This window comes from Oncorhynchus mykiss, chromosome 15 (genome assembly GCF_013265735.2).
Source record: "Oncorhynchus mykiss isolate Arlee chromosome 15, USDA_OmykA_1.1, whole genome shotgun sequence".
In the NCBI taxonomy this organism is placed as follows: domain Eukaryota; kingdom Metazoa; phylum Chordata; class Actinopteri; order Salmoniformes; family Salmonidae; genus Oncorhynchus; species Oncorhynchus mykiss.
Window position 1 is genome coordinate 16155250 of NC_048579.1, and position 22183 is coordinate 16177432.

The 22183-nt window shown below is 43.8% G+C and overlaps 1 protein-coding gene across 2 annotated transcripts; it reads right to left on the minus strand.

The window, feature by feature from the left end:
* Positions 1-6104: 6104 nt before the first annotated feature.
* LOC110489701 (protein phosphatase 1 regulatory subunit 16A) lies at positions 6105-21892 on the minus strand. Of its 2 annotated transcripts, XM_021562477.2 has the most exons (12): positions 21746-21892; positions 13011-13080; positions 11728-12818; positions 10709-10779; positions 9803-9948; positions 9343-9446; positions 9000-9124; positions 8567-8692; positions 8193-8268; positions 7875-8004; positions 7556-7718; positions 6105-7411 (listed from the first exon to the last, which is right to left on the minus strand). In XM_021562477.2, the coding sequence occupies exons 3-12, from the start codon at positions 11978-11980 to the stop codon at positions 6929-6931; spliced, it is 1677 nt and encodes a 558-aa protein (XP_021418152.1). In that variant the 5' UTR covers positions 11981-12818; positions 13011-13080; positions 21746-21892; the 3' UTR covers positions 6105-6928. The 2 variants fall into 2 exon arrangements, with proteins under 2 accessions (XP_021418152.1, XP_036799772.1); XM_036943877.1 differs by lacking the exons at positions 13011-13080; positions 21746-21892 and having other exon boundaries at positions 11728-12914.
* Between the last annotated feature and the right edge of the window lie 291 nt (positions 21893-22183).

Consider the following 22183-nt stretch of genomic DNA (forward strand, 5'->3'; position numbering starts at 1 on the left):
CAGACTTTGTAAGGGCTATTTAACCAAGAAGGAGAGTGATGGAGTGCTGCATCAGATGACCTGGCCTCCACAATCACCCGAGCTCAACCCAGTTGAGATGGTTTGGGATGAGTTGGATCACAGAGTGAAGGAAAAGCAGCCAACAAGTGCTCAGCACATGTGGGAACTCCTTCAAGACTGTTGGAAAAGCAATCCAGGTAAAGCTGGTTGAGAGAATGCCAAGAGTGTGCAAAGCTGTCATCAAGGCAAAGGGTGGCTACTTTGAAGAATCTAAAATATATTTAGATTTCTTTAACAATTTTTTGGTTACTATATGATTCCACGTGTTATTTCATAGTCATATTTCATGTCTTCACTATTATTCCACAATGTAGAAAATAGTAGAAATAAAGAAAACCCCTTTTTGAGTAGGTGTGTCCAAACTTTTGACTGGTACTGCACATATTACGTCGACTAACCTGTACCCCTGCACATTGACTTGGTAACTTCAACAGCCAAGACAGGGTGGTGACCCTACTGTTGAAGACTACCAGAAAGCGGACACCGCCATCTTCAAGAGTGCCAAGCGAGAGAGTTTATCAGATGAGCTCCGTCTCCTGAAAGATGGTAAGCCTGTCCCTTCCAGCAGTCGTCTATTTAGTTTGTCACCTGAGCTTGACAAGTCCAGAGAGCTCATGCGAGTTGGTGGTAGACTAGGTTGTGCCGAAGATCTAGAACATTCTACAGTTCATCCCATTGTCCTCAATCCTGGTCATCCATCCACTAGACTCCTTATCCAAGATCACGACAGCCATCTGTGCCATCCAGGCCCTGAGAGAGTGTTTGCAGAGATCCGCCACGTCCTTTGGGTCCTCTGCGGGCGGGAAGCCATCCGTCGATTCCAGCACACCTGCAAAGAATGCCGTAGATGTAAATCCAGACCTGCTGTCCCCAAGATGGCTGACCTGCCAGCTGCACACCTGCGCCTCTTTAAGCCAGCCTTCCACTCCAGGGGCATGGACTACTTCGGGCCCTTAACTGGTCTCACCACGAGGGGTGTATATGATGGGTGTATACTTGGACCTCCTGACCGACATCGATGCCGACTCCTTTCTGATGGCCCTTAGAAGAGTCATCACCCGCCGAGGGACACTGGCTGAGCTGTTCTCTGACCAGGGAACAAACTTCTGGGGAGGCGAGAAGGAGCTGTGCGAGGCCTTCACTCATTTGTCTCCCAACCTGCAAGAGCAGCTTGCAAAAACCGAAGATTGCCTTTCACTTCAACCCCCCTGCAGCACTGCACTTCGGTGGAGTTTGGGAGAGAGAGATTCGCTCCGTTAAGACTGCCCTCTACACTACTGTGGGTGCCCAGTCCGTGACCGAAGAAGTGCTCAGAACTGTCCTCATTGAAGTGGAGGGTATCCTGAAATCGAAGCCCTTGGGCTATGTGTCCTCCATTATGGCAGACCTGGACCCCGTGACCCCTAAGCTCCTGTTGATGGGGCGGCCAGACGGATCCCTGCCACAACTGGTGTACACAGAGACTGAGCTCCTCAGCAGACATCGACACTGCCAGATCCTGACGGATCACTTCTGGTCCAGCTACATCAGGCACTACCTACCCAGCCTGCAAGCCCGCCAGAAGTGCCATTCCATCCCTGACGACCTCAAAAGGGATATGGTGGTAATGTTGGTGGAACCCAGCTTCTGAGGGCCCTCTGGCCAATCGGACGTGTCATTAAAGGTCACTCAAGCGCAGATGGTCATGTGAGGTCTGCCGAGGTCAAGATCAAGGACAGAACATACACCTGTCCTGTTGCCCGGCTGGTAGTCCTCTCAGACCTCCCGGACAGAGAAGACAACAACATAACTCCTGCCGTAACCACGCTCAAGAACCCTTAGCCTATCTCAGAACCAAATTGACGTCGCAATTTGGGGTGGCTATACAAAAGACTATTGAGAGTAAATATTAGTTAATCATAGGAGAGCTGTAGCTCTGCTCACTGGTGATGTGGAGCAGAGCATGCTGGGCGATCTCTAATTGAGGAGAAGGACGTAACTAGAGAAAGTACACAAGCCAAGTGATAAGTTCCAGCCATCTCCTGTGAGTTCATATTTCTTACTATTCATGTGGAACGCACTCCTTTGTTGTGCTAATTAGTGTGTTTACCTGTAAGCTTGCTAACCCTGTTGTTTCTGTCATCTAATTTCAGACATGTATTATTTCATTGTATAGTATAATGTCCACCAGTGTCTAGTCTACTGTATAGATTGTGGGTATTTTGTTAGCAATGAGCCTTGTGGATGTAGCTATAAACATTCAAGTTCATGCAGTTGTGTGAGGATGACATTGCTGCTCAGTAGTGCTGTGTACTTGCACTCCTCTGATCATTCATTAGATGAAGTCACAGCCATGTTGTTCGGTTGTATTGCCCTGTGCAGCAGATAACCTATCGTAGCCATATTATTTATTTATAGCTTATGTAATTGTGGGTTGTACTAAGCTTATACCTGCCATTTACTATTGTATTTAATTTCCCCCCTTTCAGAACCACACAAACTCTTAGTTAACACAAGTGTCAAGCTTTATACTGTGCTGTGCCATTCCTGCTCTATGTGAATCAGTCATTAAACTACCTCAACTGGAATCCTACCAGTCTGTCATCTGTGCCCTTACAAGCACCTGAGAGAGAACACATAGTGCTAAGAAAACACTAAGAATATACAGTCCAACAGGTTCTCCACTACATACAGCCCAAGGAGATGTGTGTGTGTCTCTGTGGCTGCTTGGAAAAGACATTTGACCCCTCCTCACATGGTGGGCACTCAACCATTTGATTCCGCCAGCCCCATCCACGTTCATGTACCACACAGTGGTACATCCAGTCTGTCATCAAACTATGTCAGTACTACTACTCCTAATCTCCATAAAGGCCTCTTATACCAAACAGCACATCTGCAGACCTCCAAAATTCTGATTTGCATAAAGCTCAAAGGCCTTGGTTGTCATATACCCTTATTGTTTGCATTACTGGGTTTCTCTCACACAAGCTTGAGGACAAGTGTTGTCAAAGCCACAGTCAGTACATAAACTGAAAGAGAGAGGGGGAAGGTAGTTGAGGCAGGGGTAGACTGAAGGGCAGGCAATGTGTCCATTACTAGGGGTCAGTACTATAGGGTACATCTGTCCTCCAGCATATGGTAGAATATCATCCCGCAGCCTCACACCACCCATGTCTTCACAACACAGAGACAATACATAAACAAAGGTGAGGGGAGAAACTGGTATTGCCTGGATGTCTAAGAGGCATGTGCTGGGCCAAATGACTGGGCTGTAACATTTATTTTGAACCTTTATTTAACTAGGCAAGTCAGTTAAGAACAAATTATTATTTACACTGACACAATCAGTAGTGTGTGTGCATTTGTGCTGTGTGTGTGTGTAAAGCTACGAGAGCTCACATCAGAATTACACCTAGGTGGTGTAAAGAATGGAAGATCTTATGTGCCAATTCACTGTACAATTCCACCACTAAGGGGTAATGTTTACTGTATCCATATGTACTATAAACATGAAAGAAGCACATAAAATACAAGGAAAAACACACACTCAAGTTTGACATAATATATTTATTGTATAATATATACAAAGGCTCTAGATTTGTTTTAAGGTGATTAAAATGAAGGTATCAGAAATACATTGACAGGTAAGCTACTGTAGGTCCTTGATCAGTCTGAGTCCTTCCACATTCCCCATCCCACACAAACAAGAGGGTCCCCCTTTTATGGTTCATCTTCATTAGCTGGACAGGAAAGACAATGAACTCCAGGAACCTTCAATATTTCAACCATTCATATACTCAGTGCAGTAACTTTCATGTACAATAGAGAGAAGGAAACTGGTGTGAATGTTGAGCAGCATGGTTTTCTTCCCTCAGTGTCCCCCTGCTGGCTTGAAGTAGTTATGTAGCAGATGAAGGACGCTCCACATACACACACTACAGCACCAGAAGTATGTGGACACCTGCTCGTCGAACATCTCATTCCAAAATCATGGGCATTAATATGGAGTTGGTCCCCCTTTGCTGCTCTAACAGCCTCCACTCTCCTGGAAAGGCTTCCCACTAGATGTTGGAACATTGCTGCGGGGATTTGCTTCCATTCAGCCACAAGAGCCTTTGTGAGGTTGGGCACTGAGGTTGGGCAATTTGGCCTGGCTCGCAGTCGGCGTTCCAATTCATCCCAAAGGTGTTCGATGGGGTTGAGGTCAGGGCTCTGTGCAGGCCAGACAAGTTCTTCCACAACGATCTTGACAAACCATTTCTGTATGGACCTCGCTTTGTGCACGCCGGCATTGTCATGCTGAAATGGGAAAGGGCCTTCCCCAAACTGTTGGAAGCCCAGAATTGTCGTAGAATGTCATTGCATGCTATAGCTTTAAGATTTCCCTTCACTAGAACTAAGGGACCTACCCCGAACCATGAAAAACAGCCCCAGACCATCATTCCTCCTCATTCCTCTTATACAAAAATCTGAGAAAACATGACTTTTTAAACAGGCAACAACCATACAAATGATGTTCTACATTAAAACAAACAAATGTCAATGTGTAATTGAGGACTGAGTTCCATTATGGAAGGAGACATTTCAATAGTACATTTAGGAGAGAGTCAAAGGCATTTAGTCCCATACTTCACATCAATCAGAATTCCACACGGTCTATGTGGAACTTTGTGCAAGCAATGCAAACTATTTACACTTAGCCAATCAACCCTACAGTAGGCACTTACTGTTGACAAACCATCACATTGACAAGGCTAACCAAGATGGTCTGTCAGTTGTTCTGATGCCCCCTTCATTTCATTAAGGCAGCAATGTAGAATATACTGGTTTCTAGGCAGGAATGGTTTGTTGTAAAGGAATGGTTGAGGTCAATCTACTCCATACACAAAAATATAATACATTTTTCAGTATTATATTTCATTTTTCACTGCCCTAAGGTTATTATTGATTGGATAACTATCTACTATTTATGTTTACATTTTTTTTTTTCATTCCTTTTGAGGTGGGTGCGCACTGTACGGAACACCGGAAGAACTATCACTGTGAATCATTGTAGTTTGTGTGTGAAATAATCCTGTAAGGGATGGGTTGCCAAATTGTGTTGACACAAAAATGAAATGTCATTAATATCCACAGAGTGTACAAGACATCAGGAACACCTTTAATATTGAGTTGCACCCCCTTTTGCCCTCAGAAGCCCTTTTGCCCTCAGAACAGCCTCAATTTGTCAGGGCATGGACTCTACAGGGAGTCAAAAGCGTTCCACACGGATGCTGGCCCATGTTGACGCCAATGCGGTCCACAATTGTGTCCTTTGGGTGGTGGACCATTCTTGATACACAAGGGAAACTGTTGAACGTGAAACCCAGCAGCGTTGCAGTTCTTGACACACTAACCGGTGCGTCTGGCACTTACTACCATACCCCGTTCAAAGGCACTTAAATATCGTCTTGCCCATTCACCCTCTGAATAGCACACATACACAAGCCATGTCTCAAGGCTTAAAAATCCTTCTTTTACCTGTCTCCTCCCCTTCATATACACTGACTGAAGTGGATTTAACAAGTGACATCAATAATGGATCATAGCCTTTACCTGGATTCACCTGGTCAGTCCATGTCATGGAAAGAGCATGTGTTCCTAATGTTTTGTACACTGTGTACATCCCTATTCACAGCATAGAAATAGTTTAAATAGAAATGCCTATAAGAAGTCATTTTATCCTGAGGTGGGACAAACACCATGACAAAAACACAATTTATATTAATTTGAATATTAGATAATCTCTTACAATCATTTAGAAAACAAAACCCTTGTTTACAAATTGCACCGTAGAAAATGTAGGTTCTTAGTGCACTGGAACAGTATGTTGATTTACGAACAAAAAAACAATTTTGAGAACAGTGCTGAATGCTGATCAGTAGAAAGGCAGGGAAATAGCACTTGTCTACACATGTGTAAATTTGATGCAAATTCAAACCAACAAGAAAGAGAAACCATCATCTACAAACACTCCCACTTCTGTACCCTGTCAACAGACAGACTGGTGTGAGTGTGTATAGAAAACAAATAACACCAACAAATGCCATTATTATGTACCCTTTTGTATCACTCTCGATCCTAATCTTTCCTTCTCTTAAATCCATTTACTGTGCATATCTCAAATCATGCTCAGTCAATCATGAGTAGAAAATGATCATTCATTGGTCCGATTTTCAGCTTGAAAAAAAATAAAGTAAAATAATCAGCTTTGGTTCATTCACGCTTCTCTAGCCCCTTTCTGCTTTAAATGAGCAAATCTTATTCATTTAAGTCAGATGGCCAGTTCATATATAATATGCTTGATATGAGAAAACGCTCTCTTTTGATTGAATTGCCTCAAACAAACATGGAAAAAAGGGATTAAACTGAAGAAAGTACTCCGTGCTATTGAAGGAGTAATACTGGAATCTGTAGTTCTCTTAGAAGCCACCAGGTGGGCACATAAGGTCTCTCTCTATACGAGGGCCATAGATATGCAGAGCAATATCCATGTATGTAAATCTCTGGCTCTGGCCACACCCTTATCAACAGAGGAACGTTAAGTGCTCATATATTGGAAAATGTTTTACATTTTGTTACATAAATCTTGTTTTAGACATTTCAGGAAGGAGGGCTAAAAATAAATCCGTGCAAGAAGATGGAATGTATAACCACATTGACCAAAATGGAGAGTAGACCAAACATTCAATGGCATGTAATTGATGGAAGTAGGCGCTTAAATCCAACTGCAATGAATCCTTAAAAGTATATCTGGTGGTCACCGTAGCGTTTTGAAATCATTTTTGATTGTTACACATCAACCACTTTCATTTCCAGTCAGGCAGGTGTTTGGAAGTGTTTGTCCCTACATGAGTCCACAGCAGGGCTCCTTGGTGTTGTTGGAGGTGTCCTCCTCTGGGGCTTGTAGTTTGAGCAGGGGCGGGTCCCCGCTGGCTGGGGTGAAGTACACAGTGCTGGGGGAGGCCACCTCTGTGCTGGGTGTCTCCTGGGCAGCTCCGGACGGGGTCCCATCCTGCAGAGGGGCGGGAGGAGGGGGCATCTCCTCTGGAGGGGGTGGGGCTGGGTACTTGTTGAGCTTGGCTGCGGCCCGCTGGCGTTTCAGGTCCGCTAGTGTCTGGTGGGATTTCTCCCGGGTCATGCTGTCCTCTGCCTCCCCGGTCCCCGAGGCAGGGCTCAGCTGGTAAGAGGCGCTGCGGTCCATCCGGCCTCCGCTCCACTGCTCCCCTGGGACTGACGCCGACAGGGCCAGGGGAATCCCACCGTTCCCCAGATTGAACTTCCTCTCCCCTCCCTCGTCATCCTCCCCCCTCGACATGGCACCTGCAGCCTGAGAGAGCCAGCGCAAGAGAGTTAATATGACACATTCACCTATCAACTCTGAACCATATCATCTATTCTCAGTGTTAATTGAACATGGTAGCAGTTTGTCCTGGTGTTGTTGCTATGACAGAAGTAATACAGTACCACTCACCATGGCAACATGCTGGTGGAGCTCGTTGTCAGTCTGTCTGTCCTCGTCGTCGTCCTGCGGCTCGGCTTGCCGGCCTCTCTCCTGCCACACCATGGCCTCCTTGTGGTGCTCCCGCCGGTACAGGCTGGAACGCTCATTGATGCTCACACGCCGCACCACCTTACTGCTCAGACAGGGGGCGACAGAGAGAGATACTGTAGATACAGCTACAAGCTGGAGAGAGTGACCGTAGCTTGAGGGTTTTACATGTGTCTAAACAAAACCATTATCCTATCCCCTCAATTCTTGAACTAATCCTCTCTCTTGTCCCCCCTCTCACCCTCTGCTGCCAGTGCTGGAGGCTCGTCTCTGCAAGGTGCCCTTGTGTCGGTCCCGACTCTTCATGATGGCATCGTGTTTGTGCTTCAGCTCCATCAGCTTGGCTCTCACCTCCTCGTCCGCACACACATCTGCCACGGACAGAAAACACAACAGGATCAGGACATGTCATCCCCATTCAGGATTTCAGTCCCTCTGAAACACGTTTATGCTGTGTCTGGACAACAATTATCTACCAAGACAACAGTAAGTTAATCTATACTGTCATTGCCCTTCACATCTACACAGTCTCTGAGGGGGTTGATAGTTGTGTTCTTACCCAGTGGCGTCTCTTCCAGAACGGACTTGGTGTTGAGACTGGCCCCATGAGCCACCAGCAGCTCCACCATCTGGACCTGGGGAAACAAGACACACCAGCATGTTCAGGTTTGTCAGGCAATACAGCCATTTAGCATAGCATGGCATATTTGACATTTTAGTCATTTAGAGGACGCTCTTATCCTGAACAGGAGCAATTAGGGTTAAGTGCCTTGCTCAAGGGCACATCAACATATTTTTCACCTAGTCAGCTCGGGGATTCAAACCAGCAACCTTTCGGTTACTTGCCCAATGCTCTTAACCGCTAGGCTACCTGCCGCCCATAGCATGACAGTTGAGAAAGGGGGACGTAGCTTCTTGTGCGGCACTACTGACCTGTCCCCAGCAGGAGGCGGCATGGAGTGGTGTCCAGCCGTCTGTGTCCTTCTCCTCCACTTTGGCCTGGTGCTCCAACAACAGCTCCCCTACCAACAGGTAGCCGTTAGCCGCCGCTAAGTGCAGCTGGATGTGAAGTGAGACAGAGGACAGATTGTTACACGGTCAACCTTTTATACCAGTGGTGAGGAGAATCTATGGATGAGACTAGAAGTTCAAACCTTAGTGCTGTTTGTAAGTAATGTAACAGTTATTCCCAGCCAAGTGTGTTTTCAGGTGTAATTTAAGGTTTACAGGGGGGGTATTCAAAATCCTACCCTACAAGGTCCAGAGTACTTCTGGTTTTATCTGATAATTAATTGCACCCACCTGTTGTCCCAGGTCTAAAATCAGTCCCTGATTAGATTTTTTTTTTTACAGATTAGTGTCTCACCAGTGTGGCCCCATTGTCATCCTGAGCGTTCAGGTCCGCACCACTCTGGACCAGCACTCGAAGGTCCGTCAGCATCTCCATCTCCTTAGCCCCACGACACTGGTTTATACGGTCCTGGGTTATACCTGCACAGGTACACAGGAAGTCAACACAAGACCATTTGACTAGGACCGATTTTTAGTAAGGGTCATGGTGGGGATCGCAACTGGGAAGAGAAGGGCTAGGTAGCTAAGGATGAAGGCTCAAGGCTGTAGTCATGGCATGAGAATGATTGGGAGTAGTTGGGAATGCAAATAGAGGATATGGTTGTGGAGAAGGAGAGGATGTCGAGTTGGGTTCTGACCCTGCTCTGCCATGACCATCTCTAGCAGCTCCAGCGTGGCCTCGTCCTCACAAAGGTCATAGGGCATGTTGCCATCAGCGTTGACCGCCAGCATCTCTGCACCACTGGACACAGACAAGGAGAACGTTACATCAGGAGACAGGGACTCATTATACCAGTGGCACATGCATCACCATCACATGTAGCTGAAATACAGTATATTCACTGACACACAGTGGTAATTTACTGTAGTAAATGATAAGGATGTCCTAGAATTGTAACCATATGTTTATATGATACGATAGTGCCTATGAAGAAAGGCTAAGAATAGATTTTGGGGAAGTTCAACCATCATACTTAGTTACTCAAACTTATTTTTCCAAGTCTAAGTAAAGTAGTACATTGTAACTGTGTACATTTCTGTGACCAGCAGTACAGCGAGAGAGTGTGTCACATTGAAGGGTTTCTAAATGTGACTCACGACTGCACCAGGAGCTGCACCAGGGCTGTGTGTCCACAGGTGGCAGCAGCGTGGAGCGGCGTCCACAGCTCACTGTCACAGGCGTTCACACTGGCCCCGGCATCCAACAGACACTGTACCAGCTCCACAAAGTCATCAATGCAGCACTGCAGGGGGGGCAGACAGACAGACAAACCAATGAATACATGCTCACCTACAGTGTTCTACCATCAGTAAGTCAACTGCAGTGTAAGCTGAATTTGCATAGGCCCAGGCCTCCAGTCGTTTACTAAGTAAAGCACATTCACTTTTTTCAAAGGGAAGAAATAATTAGATAGTACTTACAAAGAGAACACTGTTCTCTCTAGTGACACTGATGTGTTGACAGTGTGTGTTAATGTGTATATGTAGGGTCTGTGTCATTTTGACTTACAAAGAGAACACTGTTCTCTCTAGTGACACTGATGTGTTGACAGTGTGTGTTAATGTGTATATGTAGGGTCTGTGTCATTTTGACTTAGAAAGAGAGCAGTGTTGTTTCTTGGTGGTGTTCGTAGAACTTTCCAAACAACACAGCAGTGCTATGAAGGGAAGCATAACTAAACTTATCCTCCCCAATGGTCTAGGAATGTAAGCAAGAGCCTTGGTCCAGAGCAGCAGTTACATGTCTAGCCCTAGAAGCAATGTGAAAACGCTCTACAGTGTTTACATAAACTGTGATGTTAGTTAGACAAAACAGACAGATAGACACAACAGACAGTACTTACAGTTCTGAGAGCTGACAACACAAAACAATGCACACACAGGCTGACCTGTTGGTGTGGGTGGTCACAACTGTCTGTACCTGGTGTGTGTGTGTGTGCGCGAGTGTGTGTATATGTTTGAGAGTATGTGTTTAAGAGTATGTTTGAGTGTGTGTGTGCACACCTGGTGCAGGGCAGTGAGTCCGTCCTCGTTGTACAGATCTGGACTGACTCCACCGTTCAGCAGTTCCCTGACTGCAGAGAAACACAATCACAACAGCGTGGCCGTTACTCACTAAGCTATGCTACGAATCCTAACTTCAGATGGCCTCTGCTCTTGTAATGCAGGCAAAAGTTAGTTACGAGTGACCACTATAATTAACCATAATCATGTGTGGAAACAATAGCACCATTGAAACCAAATGCCTGGTCTGACAAGTTTAGAAGTATGACGCGTCTCACACAAAATATGCATGAATCATTTCCTATACACAAGTACAACTTTTAACAATTTCCATTGAACATTTTACAAAAACACATTTACTTGAGGAACAGTGCCGATGCAAAGTTAGTTAACAGAAAGACTGCACAAACAGTCATTCTGTTAACAATCATTGTTTTTTGTTTAACATACATTTTAAAGTGAAAAATCAAAGTCTCAGCATCATTCTGTTACTGTGGAATTGCCCTTGTGTTTATAGAGTAGTTGTACTGTGTAATTCATGCTAGCCTACTTGGAAGAACAGCAACCATAACAACAGTGAGGGTTATTTAAGGCCCTAGGAGGTGTGCTATATGGCCAATATACCACAGCTAAAGGCTGTTCTTAATCACGACGCAAAGCAGAGTGCCTGGACACAGACCTTAGCCGTGGTATATTGGCCATATATCACAAACCCCCGAGGTGCCTTATTGCTATTATAAACTGGTTATTAGAGCAGTAGAAATACATGTTGTCATACCTGTGGAATACAGTCTGATATACCTCGGCTTTCAGCCAATCAGCATTCAGGGCTGGACCCACCCAGTTTATAAAGTGGGATAACCTCTATGGCTGGTTTCCCAGACATGGAATAGCCTAAGCTTAGTCCAGGTCTAAAACACACTTTTAATAGTGAATCTCCATTGAGCATGTTTTTTATTCCAGGACTAGTCTTTATCTGTGTCGGTGAAACCAGCCCATAGTGGTGTGGACTGACTCACCTTCCTCCAGGTCATTGCGGGCTGCAGCCTCCAGCAGGGTGATGTTGTTGGGGAAGACCACCCTGCGCGTGCGCCCCTTGTTCTTGTCCACTTTCTGTCCGGCCTTGCCCCCGCCACGGGCCGTATCCTTGTCCATCTGGGCCCAGCCCTTCAGCTGCTGGGCGCGCCGCTTCTGGGCGTGCTTCAGGCGCTCCGTGGCACTCAGACGCCCAACCGTGGCCATCTCACCGAGCAGCTCGCCGTGCTCCGCCATGCCACACCACCGCTCACCTCAGACTTCCTACACCTCCCGTTTCACTGTTCTGATCTGGTTCTGGGTTTTATCAGTTGAAAGTGAACACAAAAATAATCAAAGCTGCTGGAAGGTCAGGTGGCAGACATCTCCACGGTGTAAACGTCCAAGTCGGTATTCTTTGTGTGAGTAACAGAGAATCAATTTCTCTTCCATGGGCCTATATGCTTTAAAGACTATGTATGGAAATTCAAGACCTGAGAACCAACTGGTTCTTACTCTAGATCTTTATGGAACATCTCCTGCTGGAACAGATCCATCCAGATTACTGAACCACGTCTCTGTCCTTAAATCCTGTGTTCCTTCCTGTATTCCTCTGGGTTGGAGGGAGGGGGACCGAAACAGTGACACTACTTCACCTTTGCCCCCGTCAGTGCCAGCAATGCAACCATTGATGGTTAGGCCTACACTCTCTGGGAAGTGGACCCAACACACAAGTCCCCGGGTGGGAGTCCATACTGAGAGCTGTGGTGCAAACCTTGAAGTGAAGTGGTTACTTAGAGTACAAACTCAGCATCTAAGAGGAACCAGGTCACATTGTTCAATGTGATAATAAAATATAAACAGAGATTTGGACTAATACTGCATAGAGCTTGTTTTTAGAGTGCAGTAGTATGAGAGAATGTAAGGGCAGGGGTTGGTCAGAGGTGAGGGATGCATGGGGATTGCATCACTTCTAGTCCTGTAATAGGCCACTGCAGGTGGTGCTTCGGGAACCAGGAAGAGTTAGGCATCAAAGCGTCTCAAGAATCCATTGTGCTTCTTAGAATACAGAACATTCTACTCCCTCCCCTGACACCTGCAAACAGAAAGAGAAAGGGGGATACCTAGAACAACAATGCATTCAACTGAAAATGTGTCTTCTGCATTTAACCCAACCCCTCTGAATCAGAGAGGTGCGGGGGGGCTGCCATAATCAACATCCACGCCATCGGGTGGAACAGTGGGTTAACTGCCTTGCTCAGGGGCAGAACGACAGATGATTTTCTACCTTGTCAGCTTGGGGATTCGATCCAGCAACCTTTCGTTTAGTGGCCCAATGCTCTTACCCGCCAGGCTACCTGACAGAGGGAGAGAGTGTGTGTGAGTGTGATATTCAGAGAGAGAGAGAGCCCTGTTACAGTAATGTACACAACCTGCCCTCCTAAGCATGTTATCTGGAAGCTGTACGCTCCTTATCCTCCACTCCCACTACTCTATCCCAGGGAAACCGGAGATGGGACGCCTTTCATTAATGATTGACACCCTGCCTGCCCTGCGTATGCCCCCTCAACTTCAGCACAGCACGCTCTGTGGTTGGTTAGTGTAAGAGAACGGATCAGGAAGGGATTCTGTAGGGTGTTAATTAGTCAGGCGGTAGTACTAGTAACTAGACAATGGTTTGGGTGCTAAGTGCTAGGCTAGCAGTGGCCCTCCTGGCTGTCACCAAGCCCTCTGTCCCTCCCTTCCCATTTATCCAGGTAAGTAACATCTCACACCAGCCGCTCTTTCCAGGCACCTCATCCATTATTTAGCCTGGCCTGTGAGTCGCTGAGAGGAAGGTCAACTAGGCGCACTCAGGGAGATAGAGGGAGCAGTTGCTTACAGGCAGGCCCAGCTTAGACGGAGACCACTCAAGTCACAGAGGCCTAACAGAGGGGACCAGGTCTGGGACTGGAAAAAGACATCAAATATCTTGTAACATAGACAGGAAAGATGGCATCACAAACACATGGCACTTTTGGCTACATTCAAGTATACCTATGGTGAAACTACAGAGACCACTGTGTTGTGACCTTACTGCAGCCTACAGCAGTGGTAATCAAATGTCGGTGTCGCGACGAACTGCAGTGGGGTCACCAACATTTAAAACAAATTAGTGAGACAATATACAATCGTTAATGAGAAAGAATTAGAAAAAATGTATTGATTTCTTTTCATTTTGATAAGAAATGAACATGTAATGAATTTAAGTTTATTTGTTGAATTAAAAAGTGTCCCCCACTGAAAAAGTTGGAAAACAACTGGCCTACAGCATAATCTTGAATGAATGCTTTAGGGACACTTCTGTCACTATGGCTTCAAACTATATTTAGGATGACCTTTCCTTTGTCAGTGCCCAGACCACAATGTAAGGATTTCCTTGGATTCAAATCAGAATGTTTATCCTACACACCCGCACACACTAACAAAGTGGCACAGAGTATACCGGTATTCCTATTAAAATATAATGAGGCCCTACTGCAATATAGAGGCCAGGGCCACACCTTCCTTGATCCCCAATCACAGAGAACTGAACTTTGTTCCTAAACAAGACCTAGCTACAGAGACACCAAGCAGCCATAAACAGACAGACACCTGCTGCTGACACACAGGCTGTCGATGTCTAGTGTGTTCACACTCCACGGAACAGCTCGTAATCAGTGCACAGTAAGAAACCGGAGGGATGGTGCCCGGTTTCCACTACAGTAAACACAGAAAGAGAATAATCCTTATTTACAGACTCTTAAAGTGATGCTCTAGAACTTTGTATAATTTTAGCCAGTAGTGTTGAAAGTGGTGCTCACGAGCCAAAATGGGTACTCGTTTTTTGTGTACCACATCATCTAATTGTGTACTACGTCATCCATTTTGTATGATATGTTACAAATCCGATTTGTACAATATGTTACGAATTTGTTGTGCTTAAGATCCCAGACTCCATCTTTAAAGATGGACTCTGCAGTAGGTGCTGCCCCACCACCGTTGTTTTTGCTGCTGCATTATGGTAAAAATAAATAAAACAATTTAAATGGTGCTCTGCTATCAAGAGTGCAATGAAAAAAGTGTTGTTTTCAGTAACTTCTTTGTTGTTGTAATATCACAAATGGACGTGACAATTTCAGCATTAAGGATTCCAGCTTTAAGGAGATTTGAGAAGAAGATCCCCACAATCCCTTTCGGATCAGCACAGAAGAACTAAACACTTCAGGTAAATCATAACGCTTAAAATAAAAAAATAAAGAGCACAAATGAGCACGTGACATCTTATTCAACACCACCAATAGCCAATAGCTAGGCCTATATTTTAATGTACTTCTCTCATCAGAAAAACAAAAGGGATGAAGTGATGAAGACACAGAGAACTACTGGTCTGTATGCGTTTGTCCTCTGAATCACAGATCATTGGCCGACCTCACTTGGAACACACAACTCCATGGGACTCAGGGACATAATAGCTTTCTATGCATGTCTGTGTTGAAAAGTCGTGAGCCTGTTCAGTTGCAGTGTGTTCAGAAGTGATATGTGATGTCGTAGCAGTAGGCTACATCTTTGTACGTAAAGATGGCTTAATCACGAAACCTCTAACTTCCGCTTCCTGCCTAATCTCATTGTCTTTGGCTGACAGTCTTCCCAGTAATGCTGTCAATCACCAAGGATATAAACACCACCACTATATCTTAAGACCAATAGTGACCATGAAACCTAGCCTATTTAAAATCACACTTGAACAATGGCAATGAAACCTACAAAAAGGGTCTCCTTTCACCCTGAATAGCCAGTAGAATACACCTAGATCTCAACTTATGATAACAATAAAAAAAGAGATCATGCTCATATTTCTGGGAATATACTGTGCCTGGTGTCTCAAAGGTCATTTTGAAAGTGATAGCTGAATTACATAACCAAACATCGTAATGAACTCAGGGCTCTGCCTGGGGTCAGGAAACATGTTGGCGCCTATGGATCAACTCATGACCCTTTGTGTACACAAGGTTGAGGCGGATGGAAGACATCCTTTATAGAGCGAGTCACAGAGTGAGTTTTAGGCCGGAAGGACATCCTTGCCCGTCTGTTGCAGTTCAAATGCGAAACATAAAGCACACCAAGTCACAGCCAGTCAGTCGAACAGCGAGTAAGTCTGGAACAGAAGCAGATCAGTATGTGTTAGGGTTAGGGTTAGGCTTTAGGCTTTAGCCCAGCACAGACTGGCACAGTGGCCCACAGCGAGGTTTAGCACAACAACAGCCACTGTGCCTCCTCAACTCAGAGAACCTCTCTACCCTGTAAAGGCATCCACATGCTTCCCACCTGAAACAGTTCGGTAGAGTTTGTGCATATATTATGACAACATTTTGTTACGTTTTTGTTTTGGACTTTGGTGAGGGTTTCTTCGGCTGTTCTGGCACACAAAACTAATTCTGGAGGCAAGCCGAAGTCTACGTCCCTTCGTCGGTGATTGGTCAACAGCAGCGATTCTTCAATAAAGTCTGTTGTCATTCAACGAGAGACGACTCGTTTTCATGCACATTTTTTCATTGACAAATACTGCACCAAACATCTTTGTTAGATGTAAAATCTCTTTAGTAAAAACTTCAAAAATAATGTAATTTCTTGAGTCATCTTATTTTGACTGACACTTCACAGCCAGTTGGCTCTGTTCTGTGAAGGGAGTATCTCGTACAACGCTGTTGTACGAGATCTTCAGTTCCTTGGCAATTTCTCACATGGAGTAGCCTTAATTTCTCAGAACAAGAACAGACTGACGACTTTCAGAAGAAAGTTATTTGTTTCTAGCCATTTGTAGCCTGTAATCGAACCCACAAATGCTGATGCTCCAGATACTCAAGTCTAAAAGGCAAGTTTTATTGTTTCTTTAAAATCATCAAAACAGTTTTCAGCTGTGCTAACATAAATTGTAAAAGTGTTTTCTAATGATCAATTAGCCTTTTAAAATTATAAACTTGAATTAGCTAACACAAAGTGCCATTAGAACACAGGAGTGATGGTTGCTGATAATGGGCCTCTGTACACCTATGTAGATATTCCATTAAAAATCAGCCACATCCAGCTACAATATCCATTTACAACAATAACAATGTCTACACTGTATTTCTGATCAATTTGATGTTATTTTAATGGACCAAAAAAATTTGCTTTTCTTTCAAAAACAAGGACATTTCTAAGTGACCCCAAACTTTTGAACGGTAGTGTGTATGTATATATGTATGTATGTATGTAAACACATATACATACAGCCGTTGTCGGGTTATGAGTGAAGTAGGCAATTTAACATAGAGGTAACGGGAGTACCCTACCTCGCCGTGTGTATATGCTGCCTCTCGGCTACAGTTAATTCTAAGACGAACTTTACCGCAATCATGACTAGGTTGATTCGTGGAAATAAAAGTAGAGGCTTTGTCAACCATAAATACCTTTCATATATAAAGAAAAGTCTGCAAAAAGTTGGCGGGATGCTGAATTTGGCAGAAAAAAAACACCTTGGTGTTTAGTGTGTGTGATGGCTGAGTGGCTATTAATACAGTCGATAGAGGAGGGAAGATTAAATCAGGGATCATTTACTGGTAGACTGGGAGGGACGCTCTCTCCTCTATCTCAGTTCATTTAGGCAACTGGGCATATTTCAATAGATAGTAAAACCTAGTGTACTCTGGCAGCAATCAGATTACAGTTTATCATACATTTTTTTATGGGCATACCACTTCGTAGGCCTACTGAACTTTTCACAATGTCACCCTAACCATACCCAATACAGGGAAAAATATATAAATGCAACATGTAAAGTGTTGGTCCCTTTTCTCATGAGCTGAAATTAAAGGTCCCATAAATGTTCCACACACACAAAAAGCGTATTTCTCTCAAATGTTGTGCACAAATTTGTTTGCATCCTTGTTAGTGAGCATTTCTCCTTTGACAAGATAATCCATCCACCCGACAGGCACGGCATATCAAGAAGCTGATTAAAAAGCATTATCATTACACAGGTGCACCTTGTGCTCAGGACAATAAAAGGCCACTCTAAAATGTGCAGTTTTGTCAAACAACACAATGCCACAGATGTCTCAAGTTGAGGAAGTGTGCAATTGGCATGCTGACTGCAAAAATGTCCAACAGAGCAGATGTAAGAGAATGTAATGTTAATTTCTCCACCATAAGCCACCTACAACGTCCTTTTAGAGAATTTGGCTGAACGTCAAACTGGCCTCACAACCGCATACCACATGGTGTGTGTGTGTGGGGGGGGGGGGGGTAGGAGTATTTTTGTCTGTAATAAAGCCCTTGTGGGTAAAAACTCATTCTGACTGTCTGTGGGTGGGTTGGGCCTATGCCCTCCCAGGACCACCCATGGCTGCCCAGTCATGCGAAATCCATAGATTATGGCCTAATGATTTTATTTCAATTGACTGATTTCCTTCTATGAAGTGTAGCTTAGTAACATCTTTTAAATTGTTGCATGTTGTGTTTATATTTTTCTTCAGTATATTAAAAGCTGGATAGGAATGTTATTTTTCAGGTTGGGCATGCACCACACAGAACGCACTGCAACTGCCTCTGCAACGCAATGCTTCAAGGCAAACACAGCGTTACATTGGAAATGAATGTACTTCTGGTGTACCAAAATGCATTGACGCATTTCTCTGGTATCAAATTATATTTCAACAGAATAATGTTGCGGGAATGCTAATCTTATTGGTTTCTAACAGAAACATTTTCAGAACAATCTGAGATGGTGGGTGTCAATCCTCTTTCTGGTGATTTTTGAGGTGGAACGACCCAGGTTATAGGCTTCTGGGCACCTGCGTTCTTCATGTATCATCGGTGTACTTTGAGTTTGGTCGGTAAATGCTTGAAACTGTTTACAGGAGAGCCACCATCAATGAGTCATTGACTCAGTTTGGGCAGGGAGGGCCGGTGGTTCTGTGGAACAAATCACTCAGTGACTGGCCCTCACTATGAATACTCACACATGCATATGTGTTTGGTGTGGTTTAGTCCCCAAGTGAAAAAGCAAATGACTTAATTTGCCTACAAATCATAAAACACATTTGTGCATAAATGAGTTACAGTTTAAGGCCTACAGAGGAAGGTTTTCAGAAGGACTGTTATAGGGCAAACAAAGGGATTACTTCATAACCAATAGGCCTAAGTATTTGGTTTATGACAAAGTCAATGTCAAAATATGTCTGAGATCTGATTAAAGCAGCGTTATAGGCGATAAGATTAAATAAAGAAACATAGCCTAAGTTGGTAGTGCTACAGTCAGAATGATAGGCCTAGTTGAACATACCTGTAGGCTACATTTAGGCCTAAAACGTATTTCTGTTCCATCAGAGGACAGAAAGAACCAACCTTGCCTGACAACTCAAACTGAATTCTTCCGCTGCTCTAGCGTTCTCAAATACTTCACTCTGAGACTGCCATCATTGAAGTCATTAGTGGTGAAGTCAAAATGAGGGGTGTTGTACAAAACAAAGCCATCAGCGATTGGAACATCTTTAACCAATCAGAGTATCAAAGCCAATGAAGAATTCTCAAAACCCTGCTATACCCACGTGTGTTCTGGCTCTGGCCCAACCCATTGGTTTCTGGGACCAATCTTCCATTCTAGAAATCATCAGGGAGGTTCATCCAGAATCATTGGGCGTAGTGTTTTGCCAGAGAAAAGAGTTTGGGTAGCCAGGCAAGAACCAACCCCATGTACACTGTGTCTGTGGCTTGTGGCTTTCATGTAGGCTAACAATGCTGAATCAATGGTTGGTGTTATGGAATGATCCTGCCACTTGAACCACTGCCCAGTGGTCTAATCTCCTGTTCAATATTCCTAAAGGCTTTTTTTTCCATCCCCAGCTTCAATGTGCAATTGGTTTAATGTGCAATTAAAAAGACAAAGCTGAGGAAGAGAGAGATCATTAGGCTATATAGTAGTTAGAGATGGATCAATGACAGCCAGGTTAGTAAAGGCTATACTGTCTGGCTCCTTTGAAGAATGGACATTGTTCCCAATGGTTAGGCCTATATTGATTAAGGCAGAGAAAATAGGAGCTAGTATTGTTTATTCAATAGTTGGATAAGACTTGATTAAGTAGGGGTCTCTTTCCTTTCTGTATGAAAACTGTGCTGCTCAGATAAAAGACCTTAAAAACCTTACCCTCGTTCAAAAGAGTCAGCCACTGAGCAAGAGCAGAAGTTTACATAAGCCAGTGTGTGTGCCATGTCACAATGTGGCCTAGGATATTGTGTTCTCAGATCTCCAGAATCTGAGATAGCATACAATTGTGAGTGCAGCAGCATTGTGTGCGTGCTACTCAAATAAATGTACTAGTTGTAACTAGGTCTGTGACGATTGTGGAATTTGGGGTAATGATTAATTGTCATGCAAATGGCCAAGGTTATTGTCATAATTGTTATTTTTGTTGACGTTTTTTTTTGTTGTTGCTTGCAATGCATCTCTGACAAATAGCTACGAGAAACCTAATTAATACAACACCGCTTTGGTGACGCCCCGGTCTAAAAAACAAATGGTTTTGACTGCTTGGAACTTTTTTAAATTAAGCTGTTCTGCTCATAAAATGACTACGAGCTTGACCAACTTCATGTAAAAACGTAAAACTGCTATTGGATAAATTATATCTACTTGAATATAATGTTGATCCACCCCCCACCCTTCTCCTACAATTAATATGTATTAAGACATTTTTTTTTATCCACGGTCATTGTCCATAATTGTCTGTTATACGATTAATTGTGCCAGCCGTAGTTGTAACTTTTAGATATCTCTAAGCACAATAAGAAATGTGACCTGCTTGCTTCCTCTCTTTCCTAGAAAGATTCTTAATGAAAACAAATAAAATGGAAGTAACCAAATAAATGTAACACGGGCCTTAGTGAAGGGACTGCCGCCATAAGAATGAGAAAGGCACTTAGCATCTTAAAGCATTGGCATTCTTATAACATAAACTCTATGGTTGCTATCCTGTTGGTCCTGGACACACACAAAAAACACTAACATACAACTCATAAAGTCAGACTTGCAGAAGAATGCATGGCCAAATTCCACCACACAGCTCATAAGTGGCTAAACTCAGAATAAAGACTTACATTTCTATTTGAAAGTAAGGTATTACATGTATGCATCGATCTAGGCTTCTTTACCTGGTACCTAGTGAGCAAAACAACAGTTCTGCACCATATTGATTCACAACACTGAATCATGAGCTATTAAAAAATGACCTACTGAAAAATGCAAGTAAACTGTTTCATGAATTGAACATGTTAACAACAGTCTACAATCATCTAAGAAGTTGTCCACCAAAAATAACAGGAGATGCTAGATTGCAGTGGTCTTAAGGGATAGGTCCATTCTATGAATTAAGTTTAAATGATTGAAATGCCAGCTACCCTGTTTTCAAGAGAATGCCGTATCTCAAACAATGATTTTATATAATGGTTTATATACATCATTGTTCTCAACCGATGTGTCTGATGACAGACCAATACATTAAAAGCCTTAAATAGTAAGCAAATTCTGCTTCACTGGGTAGATGTTAGCAGATTACTAGCACTCTACAGCCTGGTAACACAGGCGAACTAGCTAGGATGCTTGCTGCCTGGTTTCACTGAATGCGAGTAATTCAGTCAAAAATAGATTATATTCCGGTCACATAACTCTGTAGCTAGCTGCTGAATAAGTTGTGTGACCATAAACAACTATTTTTCTAATATCGCTTATCATAACCTTCTAACATCCAACATACCCGCTCTATCCGTGACAGCAATCTGTTAGTCATTAACATTTTGTAATGCCAATTAATTAGCAACACAGTAGCATCCACGCTAGCCTGCTAACGTTAGTTTACACAGCTCACTTACCCGTCCTCATTCAGCCCCGGTAAAAAGTTTGCTTTGGGTAACTCAAATGTCAACCTTCAAATGTACTGGAGATTAAAAACAAGACTTGTTGCTTACCTGTGAAGTTAATTCAGTCTGACAGCAGCACAAACTCGTATCCGTGTTCTCAGCCCGACTGAACCCGATCAGCTGTTCTGTCCCCAATCCTCCGGGGAAATGCTTTTCCATAACAACCACTGTGCTGTCATCGAAAGGTGCCCACTAGAGGGAAACATTGCTCAGAGCAAACTCTAGAAATGTAAATGCTGTAAACCGAGTGCAATGTTTACTATGGGACGCAACTGTAATGTATAATGACTCTCACCAAACTATTTGACAACAAAATCCTACGTAAACTTAGTCTCACATTTTCTGACCTTTTCCTCTAAAATTCATTCAAAATAACAGCTGTCTGAAAAATACTGCAGCCCACCTGGAGCATCTGCTTATGCTCCATATAATGTACATCTAAATGTATGTTAACAAAAAAATATGGACTCGTCATCAAGGGCAGAA